The sequence below is a fragment of the Eucyclogobius newberryi genome, unplaced genomic scaffold (assembly GCF_026437365.1).
Source record: "Eucyclogobius newberryi isolate DKJ021-1_F unplaced genomic scaffold, fEucNew1.0.hap1 SCAF_2, whole genome shotgun sequence".
NCBI lineage: Eukaryota > Metazoa > Chordata > Actinopteri > Gobiiformes > Gobiidae > Eucyclogobius > Eucyclogobius newberryi.
Window position 1 is genome coordinate 29,387,756 of NW_027315834.1, and position 23,415 is coordinate 29,411,170.

Here is a 23,415-nt window from a genome sequence, read left to right on the forward strand (position 1 = left end):
TCATCAGACCTCATCAGACCACATCAGACCTCATCAGACCACATCAGACCACATCAGACCTCATCAGACCTCATCAGACCTCATCAGACCTCATCAGACCTCATCAGACCTCTTCAGACCACATCAGACCTCTTCAGACCACATCAGGCTCCACAGATCAGCATCATCAAACTGGAGAATGAATAAAAGTGGCCCAAAGACCAATGAGCTCGTGATCCTTGCTTCATAACAGAAAATTAAAAATAAATATCCATCCATCCATCCATCTTCTGCCGCTTTATCCGGGCCCGGGTCGCGGGGGCAGCAGTCTGAGCAGGGACTCCCAGACTTCCTCCTCCCCAGACACTTCCTCTAACTCCTCCGGGGGGATCCCGAGGCGTTCCCAGGCCAGCCGAGAGACATAGTCTCTCCAGCGTGTCCTGGGTCTTCCCCGGGGCCTCTTCCCGGTGGGACATGCCTGAAACACCTCCCCAGGGAGGCGCCCAGGAGGCATCCGGAACAGATGTCCGAGCCACCTCAGCTGGCTCCTCTCGACGTGGAGGAGCAGCGGCTCTACTCCGAGCTCCCCCCGTGTGGCCGAGCTCCTCACCTTATCTCTAAGGGAGCGCCCAGCCACACGGCGGAGGAAACTCATTTCGACCGCTTGTATCCGCGATCTTGTTCTTTCGGTCACTACCCAAAGCTCATGACCATAGGTGAGGGCATAAGTGTTTTTTTTTTTTTGTGTTGAAATGTTTTTCTAATGTCCGTCCACAAAACTTAGGTTCATTTTGTCTTGTTTTACAGGTGAGAAGTGTTTTCATGAATAATTTGACAGGTTTATTTCAGCTCCTTTCACAACAAACAATCTACAGAATGTACAATGTATACATTTGTGACACATTAAGGACACATTTGGGGAATGAAAATACCCAAAAAGTTCTTGATTCTCTTGTGTCTGGAAATGTAGAAAGAAAAAAGTCTCTAGTGTAAATCATAGAGCACCATCTAGTGGCTCTGTGCTGTCATCACAACTGAAAAAAACTAAACACAAACTTGTAAATCACAATAGTAAATGACACATTGCCCATTTATTTCTAATTAATCAAAACGATCAAAATGCAGACAATTTATCTGTGTCTGTCCACTATAACTATTGAATGTGGCAAGAAAACCGTGAATGAATCAAAAATAACAATACCCAAATAATGAATCAGCAAATGTTTTTCTTTCTTTCTTTCTTTACTTTTTCTATCTGCATCTTACCTTATTGTACTTGAATGCTATAAAGACCATATAAATGTGTCTCTTAAAAGTACCGGTATTCCTCTTTGTCAATCATGTGACAAATAGATCAAGCTCCAGGGAATTGGAAAACAATAACCTAATAACCATATTTCCAGTCAAATCATCCAGGAAAAATCACTTTAAGTTTATGCACCAAAAAACACATTTAAAAAATGACTTCATTCCGCCTGCATTTCTTTACATAAAGGCCCAGTACAGAACTTTATAGCCAAAAAATCTACCATAAAAGCATATTGGTTGTTTTTATTGCACTGAAAAACCGTCTCCTTACTGTGAGTGGGCTTGCATCTTCACAAACCTGACTCGTACTTGTCCTGGAGGAGCCTCTTCCTGCTTGTTTCTATGGAAATGTTCCACGGTACAAAATAAAGCCTATCTCCATGAAGAATGTTCTGAAGTATGGTTTTAACAGAATTTCCAATGTCATTGTGTACAGTAGGTGACCTTGTATCTCCAGAAAGTTACATATTGTTACTTTAAGTCCAAAAATAAAAAAAAGAAATGTGTATGAAATTGGCTTCAAATTTGGAATCTCATAATGAAGCTTTACTCTTTATATTTACTCCCAAAGATCAAGGTGGGATTAGCGTGTTATCATTCACAATTCGAGTAGATCTGACTCCAGAGGCAAAAAACAGCTTTAAAAAGAGTCCAGTCATTTGTTTTTACTCCAAAAACAGTTCAAAAACAGCTTCAGTTTTAGTTGGAGGACATTTTAGTCGAGGGTAATTGTCTAGAATAATAAGGGGTTTGAAGATATGCCACTTCCGTTCACACTTTTGTTGCCAGTCTTGACACATTACAGCAGATTTGTGGTTTGTGCCTTTTATCTGAGCATTAATCCTAGTTACACAACATAAGGCCTGAGTGTTTGGAGAAATGTGTGAAGTTTGATCATGTGACGCAGCGCTCACAAACAGCGCTTTTATGGCTCAAAAGTGTCGTAACCTCTGAAACCTAAGGCATAACCGAATCTGACCTTTGGATTTACTTCAGTCTGAGGAAGGAAGTTGGAAAATGGAGAAAACAAACAAAACTGACATGGTGCTAATACAGTATAAATATAATAAATAATCCACCTCCATTTGAGCCCATCCTCTGTAACATCCTCTTCTCTCACTGACTTTATGTTCTCTTCTATCATCTCATTTTTGTCCTTCTTTAGGCTTCCTCTTTACACTCCAACCACACTGTCCTTTTGCACATTATTGTATAGTGTTTTCATGCTTCCTCATAATTTGTTGTTCTTATTTATTGCATTAAATTGGTTCTATTTTTTTGTAATTCATCTTCCAACTTAGAGAAATGAGTTTGCTGTGAGTAACTATGCATACAATACAATACAATACAAAAATATGTTAATTGACAGTTTAAACTCTCAGATGATATAGAAGAACATTTCGCAGACATAGATAAACATTAGGCCTTCTCTTTCCATGTGGTAAAGGGCAAAAGTGCACTCAGCGTCCAGCCAAAGAAACTGAATTCCTCAGTCACAAAAACAAGTGCCAGCACATTGGGTCCAATACTGACTATTGATTCATGTTATGGCTTCAGAGATAACGTCTGCCATGGCTCGTTTAACTGAAATACTGGCCACTCTCTACTGTTACTTATACAATGTAATCAAATCATGTTAAAAAAAACACATTTTGAAACCAGCGAATATGTTTTAAAAGGAAAGATTCCCCTTCAAATTTAGCACTTCTTGTATTTTCAATTTTTAACAATTCATCTTTTGTCTGAACATAAATTAGACTCTCCAAAACATCCAACAAGAACAATCTGCATCATCCATCCACAAAGATACACACAGATCTTTATTGCACAATAAACATCAGAACACACCAGTTAAATGCATGATCTGCAGTGACTTAAAGTAACCACTAGAGGGGAGTGTGCTACACCTTCCACATTTCTGATGCTGAGTACTGCATGTGGAACTACTACAACTGTATATGTTAATGTAGTAGTCAGTCACTGAATGTAAACTTGTCATATTCCAGAGTAATTAAACAAATTGTCCTAGAGTAAATGTCAAACTAGTTGTAGAAGTTAAGTTCCTTAAGTTTGAGGTAATAGACAACAAAGTAATTAGAGATTCAACTTGAGATGTTTGTCCTGTTACATAGACATAAGTCCCACATTCTGTTCTAATTCAAAGTACAGTAATAACAGATCTCCTCTGGTCTCTTCAGTGCGCCAAGAGTTAAAGCCTCAATATTCAAGAACCGGCACCATTGACCCACGCACCGAGCGCGTGCACATGCCTTCGCCTCTGATTGGTCGAGAGCGAGTCCGTTTAGGTTGGGCCTCATTATCATATTTATCAGGCCGTTTAAAAAGCCCCAGTCCTTCACCTGCACCCTCTCCTCTGCCCCTCTGGTCCCCTCTCACACTCTGACGCACGGGCACGCACTTTCACGCACGGACCCGGACCCTTCAAACTGCATGGAGCGAGCACCGGCACAGACATTCAGCATTTAAGACATTTTAAATGCAAACACACCCACTCACCTGCAGCCCTCCTGTGGACACCTGGAGACGGTATCACGCTTCACAGCCGCCTCTGCTGCTCCAAAAGCCGGGTCACTCATGAGGTTGGAGGCCGCTGCGAGGATGGATCTGTTCCGGAAGCTGTGGAGGGCCAGGAAGCTGCTCGTGGTGGTCCTCATCCCGCTGTCTCTGCTGCCGCTGCCGCTCATCCACCCGACCAGCGTGAGTGCCACACTGTCAGGTGCACCAGGATGTTCAGGAGGAACAAAGTGTGTTTCATTTAAGATGAGGATTTAAACAACATTTGGGCTTATTTCACAATTTACTGAAATGATTGAAGGGATTGGATTGTACATACACTGTATAAAGAGAGAGACTTAGGTGCAACTATAGTCACTCTGGGCCCTGAATGGTGTAGATTGAGTTTGGGGAAATTCATTTCTATTCAAAAAAATGTATACAATTTGGCTTCAGGTTTCCAAACATACTATAAGTGATGCAGTATTTTATTATATTGTGTCTTTACAAGTGATGCAGTATTTTATTGTATTGTGTCTTTAGGCTTGAATAGCTTAAGGCTTTGTTAAACAGTAGGCTGTGGGGCCCACACAAAACAATCATTATGAAATAATTACAGAGAAGCTTTAAAACCAATAGTTCAATTGTTGCAGAGCTCTCATGTCTGATGAAGCTTGGTTTTATTTGCTATATTGATACCATGAAGAAAATGTATTTGATTTAGCCTTTTGTTACCATAGAAATATTGTGTAAGGGTGCACTCACACTTGCACATTTATCACATCAAATTGTGATTAAACCTGGACTACACGTGAAACCAAACCTTGACCAGGACAAAACAAGAACTAAAACAGATCCGCACCAAGTCCTTTTCAGAACTACAATGAGCTCAATGTAGGACCAAATACCAAGTGTAACACATTCTTATTGTGTTGGAGCTGTTCATATTATTTATTGCAGCATTTCTTATAAAACCTTATGTAACAGAAATGAGTTTAAACATTTCTCTACTCTGATTCCACCACCACAAATGTAACTTTCTACACCAATTGTCCCCCTCTAATTAACACATTTGTCTTATCAATTCATGCACTTCAACTTTTTCACCCTGGTTCCACATCGTGTATCATTCAAAACAAAGCCCCCCACCCACATTTAGTATAAAGGGGAACACATGGACCTAATTGCTGCAGTAAATATGCATAACTAACATTAAAACCACTCAATTGAAACCAGTACATTCCTGCTCATTTCGACGCAGTTATAAAAACAAAATAGCATTGAAATACCTGGTGCCATGTGTTGATTGAAGCTCTGTTAGGGGCCGCGGGCAGATGCTTGATGTCTTGATGAGATCTGAGTGGACAGAAAAGAGGCTTGGGAGGGGCTCTCATGGGAACACTGTCCCCTCTGTCCCACTGTAGTTCTGTGTGAGTGAAGGGGAGATGTCGCCACATGTTGATGAGAGGGAGATAAGAGCCGCTCCAGAACACAATGGGAGCGTGTCAGCCGCTCCATGCTCCACGATTATGGCGAGTTTCTGTCGCAGTGTAAAGCTTTTGAGTTGTCAGGAACACGGTGCGAACACTGAAACCTGTGCACGGCGAGTTCTTGTTGAGCTGCGGTGATCCTGTCTGCACAAACATGAGCTTTTGGGGTCGTGAATGAGAATGGAATCACATGAGCGATCAGAGTTAGGTCGAGTAGCCAAATTACACTGCAGTAAAAGCGTAGTAAGTAAGAAAATAATGTAAAATAGTCAACTAAAACATATCCAGTGCAAAACCTTAAGCCTGAAGAAAGTAATACTAAATGTGCCACTTTTAGACATTCATTCATTCATTTTCTACCGCTTGTTCCCTTTCGGGGTCGAGGGTGACTGGAGCCTATCCCAGTGACTTTGGGCCTTAGGTGGGGTACACTTTTAGACATATTGAACAAAAAAACTGTTAGTGTTCAATAATGTAAGAGTAAGTTAGACAAAGCATTTGGCATTTTATAAGGAGGAAGATCAATGTAATCCAGTTACAGTTAGTGAGAACAATAGAAAACAGCTCCTACAGTGAGAGCATGGACCATTATCCTGTTCTCATTATTGACAAAAGTTCTCTTATCTTAGAAATAAATGCATAACTAACTTAAAGCCTTTTTAATCATATGTCATGTTTTCACACTATAATAGAATGCAACTTATTTATTTATTTTGACATACACTGTTTTATATTCTTATAAACTACATTGCGTTTTTATTTATGTCTTAACATTGTAACTTTGAATTGCGCTTTGTACAAACTGTGCTCTATAAATACATTTGTGTGATTGATTGAACTCAACGTGAAAGTATTAGTTATAAAATACATTTTATTTCAAGTATTCAGTATTGTGTAACTAAAACATTTATAAAGTATTCTTCCCAACACTTTGTATAATATGAAAAAAGTGTCATTATGTTTAAATTTGTATTACTTTTTTATGTTAACACTATCTTCATTTGATCATTATAACATTATTCTTGAGAAAGTTGCTTTTTTAAAGTTTCATTGTCACATATCTTGGATTGTCTAGAATGTGTCACAGTACGGCATTAAACATGTCGATCTCCATGGAAACGAGCAGGTGAGGCGACCCCACTCACAGTAAGAAGGCGTGTATTTCTAGGTATTTTTGAGCAATAAAAACACCTGTTATTGAATAAATGCAAGATATTTAACGCCATTGGAACGTTCCAGGAAAAGCTACACAGCATCTCCATGGAAACCAGCAGGTGGTGGGCCGTCCCATCAGTGAAGTTACACAGTGCACTTTTAAGTACAGTACATAACTCAAACCAGCCTTCTCCTTTTACACAGAAAGGTTTATTATTTTAACTATTAATAACACAAATATGACATTCTTTTAAGATATTACCCATCTCCCCCGTCACTTAGAACCCCGCTGTCTTTCTCGTGTCTGGAGTCGGGGACATTTTGGCTCAAGTTCACCGCCACACAGTTTGAATCTACGAAAAACAAAGGAACAACACTTGACTACAGAGAAAAAACCCTTGTCATTACGTTATATAACGAGTTGGACCTGCTGGATTTGGCCCTGCGTGGCTCCCTTACAACACAGAGGACCCCAGACGGGACAGGAATGTGACGGGGAGTGCAGGAGCGCGTGTGTGTGGAGTGTGGGGAGGTGGAGGAGGTCATACAGCTGCGTCTCCGGGACATGAGGGGACTCGAGGGGGGCACCAGCGGGGCGCGGTCAGGACAGGGCACGGGCAGAGAGAACTACAAAGAACTGCACCTTTAATTGTTGACATTTGGGCTCAGAATATCACGCACTAGAGTCGCCAAGGTCAAACTGGAAGTTTGCTAAAAAATCATCATCATCATCATCATATTCATTATTATTTGGATCATTATTTAAATCATTATTTAAAACCATCATTTATGTATTTCTTCACACGCACCACTCGTCATTCTCCCCAAACTCCATGAGCCGCGTGAAAGGCGATCAGCTGACCGCCAAATTATTTCTACGACAGTGGAGCAAACAGAGCCCCGTGGACTCGCCCCTGGTGCTGTAGGCACTGGCCTTTTTGAAATGGATCCTAATTTCATCCTCTATCAGACTTCTAGCCTTAAAAAAAGCTGCCCTAATGACAAACCAGAGTGGGACAGTGACGGAGCTGTGTTGGAGCAGTGTTGGAGCAGTTTTGGAGCTGTGATGGAGCTGTGATGGAGCTGTGATGGAGCTGTGATGGAGCTGTGATGGAGCTGTGTTGGAGCTGTGATGGAGCTGTGTTGGAGCTGTGATGGAGCTGTGATGGAGCTGTGTTGGAGCTGTGATGGAGCTGTGTTGGAGCTGTGATGGAGCAGTGTGTTAGAGCTGTGTTGGAGCAGTGTTGGAGCTGTGTTGGAGCTGTGTTGGAGTTGTGATGGAGCTGTGTTGGAGCTGTGATGGAGCTGTGTTGGAGCTGTGATGGAGCTGTGATGGAGCTGTGATGGAGCTGTGATGGAGCTGTGATGGAGCAGTGTTGGAGCTGTGATGGAGCTGTGATGGAGCTGTGATGGAGCAGTGTGTTAGAGCTGTGTTGGAGCTGTGATGGAGCTGTGTTGGAGCTGTGATGGAGCAGTGTGTTAGAGCTGTGTTGGAGCTGTGATGGAGCTGTGATGGAGCTGTGATGGAGCTGTGATGGAGCAGTGTGTTAGAGCTGTGTTGGAGCAGTGTTGGAGCTGTGATGGAGCTGTGATGGAGCTGTGTTGGAGCTGTGTTGGAGCTGTGATGGAGCTGTGTTGGAGCTGTGATGGAGCTGTGATGGAGCAGTGTGTTAGAGCTGTGTTGGAGCAGTGTTGGAGCTGTGTTGGAGCAGTGTTGGAGCTGTGATGGAGCTGTGTTGGAGCTGTGTTGGAGCTGTGTTGGAGCTGTAATGGAGCTGTGTTGGAGCAGTGTTGGAGCTGTGTTGGAGCTGTGTTGGAGCTGTGATGGAGCAGTGATGGAGCTGTGTTGGAGCAGTGTTGGAGCTGTGATGGAGCTGTGATGGAGCTGTGTTGGAGCTGTGATGGAGCTGTGTTGGAGCAGTGATGGAGCTGTGTTGGAGCAGTGATGGAGCTGTGATGGAGCTGTGTTGGAGCAGTGTTGGAGCTGTGATGGAGCTGTGATGGAGCTGTGTTGGAGCGGTGTTGGAGCGGTGTTGGAGCAGTGTGTTAGAGCTGTGCTAGAGCAGTGTTGGAGCTGTGTTGGAGCAGTGTGTTGGAGCAGTGTTGGAGCAGTGTTGGAGCAGTGTGTTGGAGCAGTGTGTTGGAGCAGTGTTGGAGCAGTGTTGGAGCAGTGTTGGAGCAGTGTTGGAGCTGTGATGGAGCAGTGTTGGAGCTGTGATGGAGCTGTGTTGGAGCAGTGATGGAGCTGTGATGGAGCAGTGTTGGAGCAGTGTTGGAGCTGTGATGGAGCTGTGATGGAGCTGTGTTGGAGCAGTGATGGAGCAGTGTTGGAGCTGTGATGGAGCTGTGTTGGAGCAGTGTTGGAGCTGTGATGGAGCTGTGTTGGAGCGGTGTTGGAGCGGTGTTGGAGCTGTGTTGGAGCGGTGTTGGAGCGGTGTTAGAGCGGTGTTGGAGCGGTGTTGGAGCGGTGTTGGAGCAGTGTGTTAGAGCTGTGCTAGAGCAGTGTTGGAGTAGTGTTGGAGCAGTGTTGGAGCAGTGTGTTGGAGCAGTGTGTTGGAGCAGTGTTGGAGCAGTGTGTTGGAGCAGTGTGTTGGAGCAGTGTTGGAGCAGTGTGTTGGAGCAGTGTGTTGGAGCAGTGTTGGAGCAGTGTGTTGGAGCAGTGTTGGAGCAGTGTGTTGGAGCAGTGTTGGAGCAGTGTTGGAGCAGTGTGTTGGAGCAGTGTTGGAGCAGTGTTGGAGCAGTGTTGGAGCAGTGTTGGAGCAGTGTTGGAGCAGTGTGTTGGAGCAGTGTGTTGGAGCAGTGTGTTGGAGCAGTGTTGGAGCAGTGTGTTGGAGCAGTGTTGGAGCAGTGTTGGAGCAGTGTGTTGGAGCAGTGTGTTGGAGCAGTGTGTTGGAGCAGTGTGTTGGAGCAGTGTGTTGGAGCAGTGTGTTGGAGCAGTGTGTTGGAGCAGTGTTGGAGCAGTGTTGGAGCAGTGTGTTGGAGCAGTGTGTTGGAGCAGTGTTGGAGCAGTGTGTTGGAGCAGTGTTGGAGCAGTGTGTTGGAGCAGTGTGTTGGAGCAGTGTTGGAGCAGTGTGTTGGAGCAGTGTGTTGGAGCAGTGTTGGAGCAGTGTGTTGGAGCAGTGTTGGAGCAGTGTGTTGGAGCAGTGTGTTGGAGCAGTGTTGGAGCAGTGTGTTGGAGCAGTGTTGGAGCAGTGTGTTGGAGCAGTGTGTTGGAGCAGTGTTGGAGCAGTGTTGGAGCAGTGTGTTGGAGCAGTGTTGGAGCAGTGTGTTGGAGCAGTGTGTTGGAGCAGTGTTGGAGCAGTGTGTTGGAGCAGTGTTGGAGCAGTGTGTTGGAGCAGTGTTGGAGCAGTGCTGCACTGCACGACATGCTGTCTGAGCTCGGAGATAAGAGGGCCGTGATGAGACAGTCAATAGAGAAACTGCTTCTTCAGCTCTTCACTATTTTATCAAACTGAGGTCATGCAGATAAGGTCATGTGACACTGACTCAATTACATCTGAACCACTCATTGAAACACATTCTTCTAAAGAGCATTTGCTTTTCTTAAATATTCCTAAAAGGGTTTAAAAAAAAGTGTTTATCATTTATACATTTTGTTTTCACATTATATTTAGCTAAGAAATAAAAAAAAAAGTCATTCAAAAGGCTTGTTCCTTGCCTTCATCGCCGCAGCAGATGAAAACATGATGCTCTTACTAGTACCAGAGCTTTGACCTTGGCAGGGAAATGTGTGGAAGCCTGCTGGGACCAAATAAACCCAGTCCAGCTCACCACAAGAGCCTCTGTGTCACTCACTTTGATACTTCTCTCTAAACTTTTACCCAATTATACACAAAAAAACTTGTCAAAACCCCCATAATAATAAGGCAACCCCCCAAATGATAAAGTTAATTTGCAGGACATAAGCTTAGAAACAACCATTTGGTTGCCCAACAAATAAGAATCTACTTTTAGTTGTATTTGAAGGGTGTCTTGCCTTGTTTAAGACTATTTAATTTAATTACCCCCCTGCGTCCATCTAACTTGCACTTAATCTTAATAAAGAACAGTGAAACAAAAGCACATGGTGGAGCAGGCGGGTCTTTACGCATGGCACGCTCCTCTGACACCATGAGAGCGCCGCATCTGGACCAGCTCCGACCCACCCGCACGCAGCACCCTGAGGTGTCAGCGGGAAACATGGGCGTGACTGTGGACAAATACACGCTCTGCATCTGGGCAGGCTGAGGTCAGTGTGAGTCTGCCACGGGCTTTGCTCTATTCACCTGGAATGTACCACAATATGGCATTCAACATATCTATTTCTACAGAGACAATCAGGTGTATCATCTAAGTTACAGGTCAGATCTGTGGAGAGGCAAAATCCACTCACAGTTAGAAGCAATGACTCCTCCACAGTGACCATCAGGTGGCAGATCCCCCACCAGAAAACACACACTGAGGCAAAAACTAAAGCAACTAAGCATAATTCAGGTGTCAACTGGACAGTAATTGATTAGAAATGTATAATGTATTTTACCAATTCATACACATTTTGGAGATGGTTTGTTGCTGCACAAAAAGATTTGTATGGATTTTTGCATTGGACAAAGTATAAAGATTGTTGCTTACCCAGCACCGGCTTAACTTGTATGAAGCAAACAACCAATTATCAATGCGATATCTCTTAGTCATTCTTTTTCACAGTTTGATTGCCTTTTCACACCAGTAAAGGCCTTATTAGGTGATGATCTTGGCAGCTTTGTGCACTTGTGGTCCACTTTATTGGAGCGCTTTGAATGAACATTTTGTGCTGTTCCTATTCTAATCCCTCAACTCAATCCGCCTGTATTTATTTATCTAGAAACATAAGACTGAACGGTATGAGAAAGATGTATTATTTTTGTATTATTTCCTTTTCTAGTTATATTTTTGTGTATTTGTTTCAATGAACATACATGACATACTGTTCACGCTGTAAACATGTCAGATCGTAGTCATTCACTCTCACAAACATACACCAGGGCCCTTTATTTAGGACCTTTATTTAACCAAGAAAGTGATCGTCCTAGTCACAATTTTAACAGTTATGGCTTCAATGCATGAACCTTTTCTGCTTGGGTTTATCTTGAAGGTAACGATATTGTGACATTGATATATTTGTCAAAGTTAATGTTATGAAGGGTTCAATTTGAGTGAGAAAAAATATTAGTTTAACTTCATATTTAATGAAATGTTCTCACACTTGGATCTGTTTGATGCTGATGATTTACTTCTGTAGAGATGAGGTTTGCAGTGACGGAAACCAGCCTCATGTTATGACGTAGGACCAGAGTTTCTCTCCCTCTGAGAGCTTTAATTACAGATTAAGTAAGACCTGCTCACAGTTTTCGTGCGTCAAAACTTTGTGGGTGGCAATAGATTTGGCTCACTGTTAATTTGCTTAAAAGGCTGGTATCTAAATCCAAAGGTTTTGATGAGTTTTAGATGCCATTTCCAAAGACTGTTGAGGAATATGTCAAATAGCAAAAAAACAAACATTGCAACAATATCACCAAAATAGCAGATGGTCTCAGGATCAGATCATGATTTGATCTTTATTGTGATATTGCCAGGCACTAATTGTCAGTTCTATGACTCAAGCTAAACTCATTCATGAACAGGATTGACAGGTATTATGTTTGACTTGGCAATGTTGCTTTCTTTTTATAGATGCGATGCTTGAAATTCTCAATTAGCTCTTCATTAACAAATCAATGAAACTTTCCTATCTTTACCAGGTCCATCAACAAGCTTGAACCACTAAAATGTGTTTTATTTAATCATAATTTTAGTACCAGTTCACAAAAAGATAACCTTGTACAAGACTTTGACATGACTTTGAGCATATTATGTTCATATTACATAACAAACATGTAACATCAGACGTGTATGTAATATGTATGTATGTAATATTTGTGTGAAACGTCCCTAACCTATCTCAACTCAACCTCCAGCAATTAAACCAGCAATTATGTCAATAGAACTTGAAGGATAAGTGATGGTTGAATATACTTTGTTTTTCCAGGAGGCGAGTTGTGCGTATGTTCTGATAGTCACCGCCATTTACTGGGTGTCGGAGGCGGTTCCTTTAGGTGCTGCTGCCCTGGTCCCAGCCTTCCTTTACCCACTGTTTGGAGTGCTTAAGTCCAGTGAGGTGAGTCAAAACACTTTTCTCTAAATGTCATCCTTCTATTAAGAGAGCCAACCAACTGCCATATTTAAACTCTTAATTATGCTGTCTTGAAAGTAGTGTATTCTCTCCAGTGCAGTGAGGAGAGTTGTAAAGAGCAGTACATAGACTAAACAGCCACTTCACTAAAGGCTGTATCGACACAGATGACATGCTAATTCAGGACCACAGAGCGCTGTGCATCTTCATCTTAAAGCCACAAACCACTCTTTTGAGGACAGTGAGGTGAAGATTCTAAGCAGGAGAAGAGTTGGTTTGGAAGAGGAGTTAAGGAGGCCATTTTTGTTTTGGTTTTAAATAAAACCTAAATAAAACCTTTAAACTGATATGGAGGTTTCAAGTTAAATCTACCCGTAATATAGAACAGCATTTTGAGACCATGATCAGGAAACAGCTCAGGTAACAATAGGATTTGTATGACCCATCTCAGGACTGTTAGGGTAAAAAAGAAGATTAAACTGGAAACTTAAAACAGTCCAAACAAATAGATAAACAGGACAGGCTTTAATCAAGAGGTTGGGCCGGGTGGGCAGGGCTTACTCGGAATAGGATGAATAAGTGAGTTATTTTTCGACCATGGAAAGTAGACTCAGTAGTACTCATACTAAGTAGTATTCAGATATACTTTTGGAATGGCACCTTCATTTGTAATTTGTCATCACAATTACCAGCCCTTCTCGTGGACAACTTTCTATGTAAGTTGACATTGTTGCTACTATGATATGAGTAGGCAATTTGAGGGAAGTGTCTTGCCTGTGGACACAATGAAAGCGTGGTTGTGGTGGGTGATTGCTAACGCTACATGTTATTGTTGCACCAGCAAATTGTCTGTAAATAAATGAACACTTGTAACTAAGACATAGCAAAACATGACTGTGAGCCGTAACATGCCGTAATGAACGGCAGTAAGCAGCAAGTCCTTGTTTACATGGCTGCACTGTTTGTCACCCCGAGCTTAAAGAAATGCAGAGTTCCGCTGAAGCCTGGACTTGTGTGTGTGGATTTAAGAAGTCGGTTTTGTATGTACCCGTAACATAATGAGATAATAACACACAGGCTCCATACAGTAAACCTGAGGTCAAACTCGGGGTGCACTTTTCCGGTGCTTAGCAATAAAGCAATTGTTTAATTAAAAGAAAAATAAAAGGCTTTTTTCGGGAATGTAAATACTGACAAGTTTAATGCGTGAAAAGTTACATTGTACACCTTTAAAAGACTGTCGCTTTGCTTTTTTCAATCTTTGTTACATAAAAGTGAGGCCACGTTCCCTGTGACATAATCACGGTAACAAACAGTGACAAAGCTGCAGTTAACACCAGCGTAAGCCTCTTGTTCCGTAAATGTATCAGCGACAAGATTTATGCAACAATTTGTCTTTATTATGGCCAGAAACACATGGCAGTCTACAGTTGTGAATCAATTATTTTATTCACCAAAGCCGTCGCTAACAGGCGGGACTTAAAGTGAAAGTTTCCTGTATAAACGTTGCCATTTCGATCAGGAGGCTGGTGATCAAATAAGGTGGAGGAGCAGAGTCTGAGGAGGTCATTGATTCTGGAGTTTGTGTCAGAGACTGTTGCACTTGAAACAGCGAGATAATGAAGGGGAATCTTAAGTCTACATTGTGGATTGATTGGCCGAGCTCTTAATGATTTGACACGTGACGACAGGTTGTAAATGTAGTTTATCTGATTGGATTGTTTCAGCTCCATATAATGATGTACAAACCAGTGTTTAACCATGTCAATCTCACTCTAGTGATACATAAGCTCCTCTGCAGGTTTAGTATGCATTGAGTTTAAACTTAAAAGCCATATTTAGTATTTTTTCTGTCTCTGTTTGGGTCAGTCTTTGTTTAGGAACTACTGAAGCATTGGTGTAGACTTAGACCTACTTAAACCCAATACATTTTCTCTTATAGCTTATATATTTATGCTATCTGCTTTTGTGCACAAGAGTGAGAATATGACCAATATTTTGGCTGATACAATCTATGTTTTAATATTACACGTCCCTTTTAGATGGTAGTTATGTTTGTTGAATAAGAGTTAAGGGTTTTTCAGACATTATTACATATAAAAGTCAAGTATTAGCCATGTTACTGTGCTCCTTCTGAATTGACAGCTTGCCTCGGACTTGGATGTTGTAACGGTCGATATTTGACATTATTAATCTTCATTTGTGTGTGTTAAGTTGTCTTTTTGTTGCTGTGATTACCCAGGTGGCAGCAGAGTACTGTAAGGACACCACTCTGCTGCTGATGGGAGTGATCTGTCTGGCGGCCTCCATCGAGAAGTGGAACCTGCACAAGCGCATCGCTCTCAGGATGGTCATGGTCGCAGGGGCCAAGCCAGGAATGTAAGACACTGTTTCATGTTGTGGAGAACTGCTTTGTCAAACACTGGTTGGTTCTAATGAGCTCTATGTTCCGGTCCATATGTTCTTGGCATTAGAAAAGCCAGTGCTCGTTAGAATGCTTAACACAACAAGCCTTATTTATATCTAATCCAAGGCTTATGGCGTGTTTCAGGAAAATGTACAGTATTTAGCTCAGTTCATTAAGTTTTCCATATTTACGGGATACAGGCAAATATTGGAGAAAGTGTAACTCTTCAAAGGAAGGCTGTCATCCTCAGCAAGTACATGTTCTGGGTCTGAGATTTTGCCTAAATAGCTTGAACATAATATTACACACGTAATTAGGGCTGTCAAATCTAACACGTTAAGTCATGCAATGCAATTAATAACAGGTAAAGAATGCAGCCAGTTTTGCCCAAATGCACTCGTTTAGATTAAGCAGAGGCTCAAAGAGTGCTGATATCGTGCAGTTATATTTACTAATCAGGCATCAGTCCTAACATGAAGAGTGCAGATCACTCTCCAGCTCCTGTCCACAAGAGGGGTGAGGTTTGGCTCCGTGCCACAGGACAACCCAAAGACGCTCACAAGTTGAACACTGTGCATTCGGTGATAAAAAAAAAATAACGCTTGTGTGTGAGCGCTAAAACAAGTATAATAGGCCAAGCATTCCCTCAAACTACAGAGCAGAACACTGGAATATTATGATTGTGATTAATCTGATTTCAAAAGTGTGATTAATCCGATTGCTTAAAAGTTTTCCAATTGACAGCACTACTAGTTTTTTCATTATTATTATTTGAAGCCAATTCACCTCACTGAAAGATAAAAAAATAAATAATATAGCAATAATATGTTTGCAATATAACTTCTAGAGCGATAAGTCTCTTTCCCGTCCTCTCTGTCTCAGGCTGGTGCTGGGGTTCATGTGCTGCACGGTCTTCCTGTCCATGTGGCTGAGTAACACGTCCACCACCGCCATGGTGATGCCCATCGCGGAGGCCGTGCTCCAGCAGCTCATCTGCACCGGGCTCGCGGACAGTCTGGAGAACCCCGACAGCACAGACGGGACAGAGGACAGTCGCCAGGACGACATGGGTATGGGAAATATTCTCGAGTTATCGTACATGCAATAACCAATGCTACGAGGTGAGCAGAGTAGACAGAAATGTTTGACTAAGACGAATAATATAGAAGAGAATCAGGTGTGTAGTCTTGAGTGCTCTGTTGTCTGAAATCATGTAAATTGTAAAAAATGTCATTATGTCATTTGTAAATTTGTTTTTGGATTGGTGATATGCTGGTGATTGGTTGATTGGTTGTTTGAATTTGTTTGTCTGATTTTTAGCTGTATTTTAAATGTTACATGGTCCATTTTAACAATGACCTGTCAAATAAATCAAAATAAAGCTCAATACAGGACAAATGCAACCTTTAGCAGTTGTTTATTAGCTGTAACTTTCATCATGTTTCAGAAAAAGACCAAAACCTGAAGAAAAACCAACTGGAGCTGCTCTATCAAGATGACAGGTACAGTATGCCTATTTTTTATTGAAGCTGTTGCTATATGTTATGCCCTTTTGCACTATAAATCCAGTCCAATTTGACGGTAAAGTTAATCGAATTGTTTTTTTTCTTCACAGCAATAACTGCACCAAACAGGAGCTCCAGACGGTCAGCGAGGTGAGTACCACTCGTAGACCTGTGTATGGTTTAAAACAGCAGCAGTGTAACTAACGTCTGGATGTTTTACAGAGTGGAGAGCCCTGTGGTTTAGGGCTGTACCCGAACTCTGGCGACATGAACAACACCAACGGACATCTACCAGTGGTCAGTACGGCTAAGTTCTGTCGTCCAGTAAATCTCTTCTCAGGCAGCGAGATTGAGTGCGGAAGCATCAAGTCGTTTAGGTTTTGAGGAGGCGAGTGAACAGAGATCGGACACATAGAAAGTGGATTCAACAGCTGAGAACCAGTTGTTTACGTGTTTACTGCATCCTCAAATACACCGAAAAACACATACCGTATTTTCCGGACTATAAGTCGCACTGGAGTATAAGTCGCACCAGCCAAAAAATGCATAATAGAGAAGAAAAAAAACATATAAGTCGCTCCGGAATATAAGTATAAGTATATAAGTATAAGTCTCACCCCGGCCAAAACTATGAAAAAAGGTGCGACTTATAGTCCGGAAAATACAGTAGATATCCACTCTTTAATTGTGAGGCATTTAGATTCTCCTTTTCCACTGTGCATGTATGTTTTTGAATGAGAATCAAGACACTTTTAAAAAACAACCCCCACGCTGAAAGAGGGTTAACAACATTATCTGCTCGTGGGGAAAGAAACTTCATAATTCGTCATTACACGTACGCCTTTAAAAAGATAAATTTGCTTAACTTTTCTTTCAAATCTATCTCGCTGAAGACAGTAGTGTGTAATATAATAACCCTCGTGTTTGTAGGTGGCGGTGGAGATCCCGAATGTGAAGCGAGTGAAGATGAGGAGGGACTCGCAGTACCCGACGAAGAGGGACCACTTGATCTGCAAATGTCTGACTTTGAGCATCACGTACGCGGCCACCATCGGAGGGCTCATGACCATCACCGGCACCTCCACCAACCTCATCTTCGCCGAGCAGTTCAACACGTGAGCTCAAAGAGATACTGAACCTGAAGACCCGTGTCGCTATGCCGACGGGAGCTTTTGTCATTGAGCGCAGGACCAGGCTTCTGAGTCAAATGAATGCATGATAACGCAAGCATTTTGTTGGTAAAACTTGCTTTTGGGTGGGATAATGCATTAGTTTTGAAAACAAAACAGCATTTTTCTGGGTTTAAAATGTTTGAAATGAAACCCAGATAAATACAACATTGAGTTTTTAAATGATTAAGGAGTAGGGCTGAAATTAATATGGCAAACAAATGTATTTCTTCATTGATATTGTCCTCCAAAGTCTGAACTCAGCTCCGAACCACCTGCTTTTAAGATTGGCTGTAAACCTCTCGATTAAAAGCCCTAAGCTAAATACAAATGACTGATTCTTAATTCAAATTAGAGCTCCGTAATTGCATGGATCTAATCAAGATGCTGTATTCGAGAGCATTTTATTTTGAGTAGGAAAAAGTGTTTTTTTCCCTTGGTGACTGGTCCGGGCAAACCCCATTTAGTCAACGCTTTAAGCTTCACAAAATCTGCTCCAAAGGTCGGGTTTTGATTAAGAATGCGCTTTTTGTTTGTGTCACAACAAACTATAAAGCATTAGTGCCCTGGAGAAATGTAAGGCTTGTCCTGAGTGATATACGCTGTTGTACTTTGACTTGATATTTCTCGTCCAGAATAGAAAAATAAATGTGCCATGGTCTTCTCCAAATTGGATGCAAATAGGTTGTCGTTCCCAAGACTTGTTTTCTGCCTTTGACAATAAGTTACCCGTTTTAAAAGGGAACAAACTGGCCACCTTGTCTCGAGTCCAGGTGGGTTAGAGACGCATTCAGAGAGTTTTCGAGCCTTCCTAATTGATATTCACACCAGGGAAAGAACAGAAAACAGTCAAAGAAACTAGTCCATAGCAACACAGTATCTTTCACTTCTTTTTGTTGCAAAAGGGCTGTTATGTCTCTCAATATTGACTGACAAATCTTATCACTTGTACACTTGTAACTCTGAGCCACATAGACAAAAAAAAGGACAGATTGCAGATTTTTTTTTAAAGCTGACGAAAAATGAGGCCAACGAAAGGTCATTTTCACAAAAAGGCTTCGAATAAATATCATAATAACAACTTTTCTTTCATCGTTTTCCAGGCGTTATCCTGATGCTAAAGTCATAAACTTTGGAACTTGGTTCATCTTCTCTTTCCCCATCGCCATCATCATGTTAGTCCTCACCTGGCTGTGGCTGCATTTCCTCTTTCTGGGCTGCAAGTAAGTTTTGTGAGCCAGTTGTTTGTAGTTTGTATGCAGTTTACGTGACATACTGCCATTGTTCTTGATCCAGATGCATCACCATTTCTAAATGTACAAATGTAGCAGCATTGTGGAGATGTTACTTATTATTTCAATTACTGCTAGTATGTCATTTTATTTTACCAGTTCAAACAACCCTTTTCTGATTTTATTGTATTCAAATTCCTTTAATAAAACATAAAAGCACATGTTTAATTAATGTTTACAATATCACATGTTACTGGTTATATGTAACTAATTACTTTTACAAGGAAACTTCCCCAACAGTGTTACAGTGGATGCAAATTTGTATTTTTTTTGTTCAATGCGACTGTACTTTAGGTTCTATGTGTCATCAGTGATACTGCGGCTTTGTAACCTAAAGGCATTTTCTTCTTTACTTTGTGGCCGCCGACTGGACCGAGACTAACCCGAATGTGTGGTCTAAACACTGTTATTACTGTGAGGTCGAGCTAACGGTGTTTATTTTGTGTTTAGTTTCAGGGAGACATGTTCTCTGAGTAAGAAACGCAAGACCAGGCGAGAGATGCTGTCAGAGCAAAGGATCCACGAGGAATACGCAAAACTGGGGCCAATCAGGTCAGTGTCCATAGTACGATAACAGTAAAGCAAGATTTGAACCACAAACCTTCATGTTGAGCTAAAGCTGGGCAGTAGCTGCCCGTATGTTGAGTATTAGGTAACTTTAGTGTCCACAAACCACACCGAAAGTGGAACAAAAATGGCAGTTCTAAACCCTGAACTAAACCAAGGACCAAACCAAGTCTACATCAGGACTACACTGGGCTCAAACCAGGACCAAACCTTAAGACATTATATGTGTTTGGGGTTTTTTTGACTAGAAGGCTTTATTAGACAGGACAGTTTATATTTGAGATGGTTATGAGAGAAGGGAGGACATGCAGCACATTCTCAGAGCCGGGATTTGACCTCACGATGCTGTGGAAGGCTGAACACTGAGCCTTAGACATAATCGATGTATAGCATAGTAAATAAATCTATGTTGACTGCTTATTTGCTTGGAACTCCATTGACGAACATGCAACTTTAACAACCATACTTGAAAAAAGAGTAGTTCTAATAGTGTTCTAAAAGTTGTTTTTGTGTGTGTGTAGCTACCCGGAGGTGGTGACTGGAGTGTTCTTTGTCCTGATGACTCTGCTGTGGTTCACCCGAGAGCCAGGCTTCGTCCCCGGATGGACCTCCCTGTTTGAGAAGTAAGTGCACACAGTGATTATAGTAAAATAAGTAAATAAACTAAACTTTAAACGGGTACATCATAAAACGTGTTTCTCTGTTTCTATAGGAAAGGCTACAGGACTGATGCCACTGTCTCTGTGCTGTTGGGTTTCCTCCTGTTTCTCATTCCTGCAAAAAGACCCTTCTCCTCATCCTGCGCCTCTGGATGTAAAGACTCAGGTGAGTGAATGGATTGGTTTAGTAACATTAAACGTTCTAACTACATGGTCAGTAGTACGGTGATAAACACTAGAATACACACGTCTACATTATTAAGTTAGAAGCCTGTTTTTCTGATTTGGGGTTAGAGATACTATAGCTGTTGGCTCTAGTTCAGTGGGCCAGACAAATAACTGTATAATCATGTTTCAATTTAGACACCGGTCAATTATAAGTGCTTTTATGTAGCTAATATGAAACTTCAGTTACAATACAATTCAGTTACACGTATGCAAAGATATGCTATAATTTGCCATGACAAGATGACCCCTTAAAAGATGTTATTCTCTCTCCTTTTCTGTTGTTCAGACTCGTCGGAGGACGCTCTGACTCCGATGATCACCTGGAAGGACTTTCAAAGACTGATGCCCTGGGAGATTGTGATCCTGGTGGGAGGAGGCTATGCCCTGGCGGCCGGCTGTAAGGTAATGTTTACAAAGTCCTTCAGGAAAATAAATGCAATCTGGTACAATGTGTGATGAAACTACCGGTACAGCAAAGATAGGTCATCTTTAAAATAAGAAGGCAATGAAACATGTCAGAGTTGGTAAAGTGGATTAGTCGGGAAACGTCTGACTGTTTACACTGGTACATTAAAAAGATTTAGATATGAACTAATAATGTGGAAGCACATGCTCGTTAAGGGTACAGATTTATTGAACTTATTTCAACTAAATCAAACTAAATTTACTTTACTTTGTATGATGCCCATGTAGCTGTGAAAATAATTTGGAAGTAGATTTGTATTATAGGCGTTATGGACGATTTTTCGGCGATTTGAGAACTCAGGCTGAAGTGCACATGCCACTCCCCCGTGCGGACTGATACAACACACACGTGCGTTTGTTTATTAGCGCAACGAAGCGCATCGCACCTCTCGTCTCCCGAAGATTTCCGTCTCTTCTGAGTCAGCTCGAACTGTCTTTCTCCGTCTTCATTTTGTCCCGTACACTGAGGGAACTATATTATGATAGATCAATGCGCTTAGACACGCAGAAACGTGCCGCTCTCATGGGGACGAGCCGCACGAGGCTGCAGGTGAGCAGTAGGTGAGTTTTATGATTGATACGTGGCAGGACTAATCGGCTGTCCACGCCACGAAGAAATAAGACTCAGATTTGGGCCAAAAAAATCGTCCATTCAACCTTTAATAGAATAAAGCCCCAGCTGGCCTGGGGCAGTCTGATGGAAGTGAAGCTGCCAGTTGGCCCCTCTCACCACCACCAGTCCAGCGCTCACTCACATAATTATACAAGGCAATAGGGCACATCATCAGTATTCACTAAAGCCACTGCTGCCCCCTATGGCCCCTGGTGTTCCCGTCTCTCACCAGGCCCAAGATCAGCTGCTGAGATCAGACTGGATCAGGGCTTTGACAAGGTTCTGGTGGTATTATGCATTAATGCTTGTGGTCCTACGCCATGGATGTAGATTTACATTAAATTACTTTCTTGGTTTCTACCACTGCGACATCCAAACGTCTGTCGAATGCCTGCCCAATGTCTATACTCTCTTTCCCATTTTCACTTTGCAGCTACAAAAACGTATTCTTTAGACTTACCCTCTTGTCTTATCCACCATAATGCTCTGTTATTGTGCAGTACAGGATAATATAAATGTTTGTTTCAGGTGTCTGGCCTGTCGGTGTGGATCGGGCAGCAGCTGGAGCCCATGAGCGGCCTGCCCCCGTGGGCTGTGACCCTGCTGACCTGTCTACTCGTGTCAGCGGTCACAGAGTTTGCCTCCAACCCGGCAACACTCACTGTGTTCCTGCCCATTCTCTGTGCACTGGTACTGCCACATGTTTTACACTGTATTTATTGTACATGATTATTTTGTAAAGTTTGGAAAAGCATAATGACCTGATTCACCATGTTTTATATGTGGAGCCACTGGGGGGCAGTGTAGAACAGTGGAAATATTGTTAGCTTTTGAGTCTTTTTTACAAAGCTATTTGATAAAGTAACCCAAACATACTTTGATCAACTGGTTTCAAATTATTATCCATGACATAACATATCAATATTAAGGCAGAATATAGTCAGTGCAAAATGTATATTACTGTGTTAATGACTTTTCCCTGCAGTCAGAGACGCTGCAGATGAACCCGCTCCACACTCTGATCCCAGCCACCATGTGCGTCTCATTTGGGGTCATGCTTCCCGTAGGAAACCCCCCAAACGCCATCGTCTTCAGTTATGGGCACGTGCAGATCAGAGACATGGTATGAGCAACAATGCCTTTCATTCTAGTGAAAGCCCTGCTCTAATCCACACTGTATTTGTACATAAATAACACGAGGTGGGGTTCTATGGGATAACACGAAATCACACAAACAAAGCACATTTTCTCAACATCATTGTTAATTTAAAACACTTCAGTTACTTTTGACTTGTTTTTATATTAATCCTGTAAATTAACAGCAATATTTTACAATACATCTGATGATTTTTTTTTTTTTTAATGTGTGTGTATTTATTTGGTCCTTTTCTCCCTGCACAGGTTAAAGCTGGATTTGGAGTGAACCTTATAGGCGTGGCTGTGGTCATGTTGGCCATCACCACATGGGGCGTCCCTCTATTCAACCTCAGCGAGTTCCCGGTCTGGGCCATGGGCAGAAACGTCACCGGGGGCCTATAACACCACCGCACCAGGACTAAAGGGGGAATATATCAAGAGACAGTGAACATGAAACCATCACAAACTGATCACACAGAAAGATCAATACACTACATTACTGGAAGGAAGCCATCACCAAAGCAACCACTGAGGGGAACATAACTCAACAAACTACCGAGATGTAAAATGATCTGGTTGAGCTTATGTTTTGAATGATTTGATTTTAGATTAGAAAATGGCTACTGCAGAAACCTGTCCAGCAGACCAATTGGACTTAGAATTTCAGCTCAGCCACCCCATTACTGCAGTTAAAACATGCTACGCACACATTAAAAGGGTACATGCGTAACAAGTAT

General features: G+C 42.0%; 1 protein-coding gene across 1 annotated transcript; it reads left to right on the forward strand.

Moving 5' to 3' along the window:
* The first annotated feature begins 3,685 nt into the window (after positions 1-3,685).
* On the forward strand, positions 3,686-23,153 carry slc13a4 (solute carrier family 13 member 4). The gene is made up of 16 exons (XM_072454937.1): positions 3,686-4,005; positions 12,493-12,621; positions 14,879-15,015; positions 15,926-16,113; positions 16,491-16,545; positions 16,659-16,698; positions 16,771-16,845; positions 17,479-17,663; positions 18,821-18,940; positions 19,460-19,561; positions 20,098-20,199; positions 20,289-20,401; positions 20,750-20,865; positions 22,070-22,231; positions 22,527-22,664; positions 22,943-23,153. Exons 1-16 carry the CDS (start codon positions 3,883-3,885, stop codon positions 23,078-23,080), a joined length of 1,923 nt encoding a protein of 640 aa, XP_072311038.1. The 5' UTR covers positions 3,686-3,882; the 3' UTR covers positions 23,081-23,153.
* Positions 23,154-23,415: the final 262 nt, after the last annotated feature.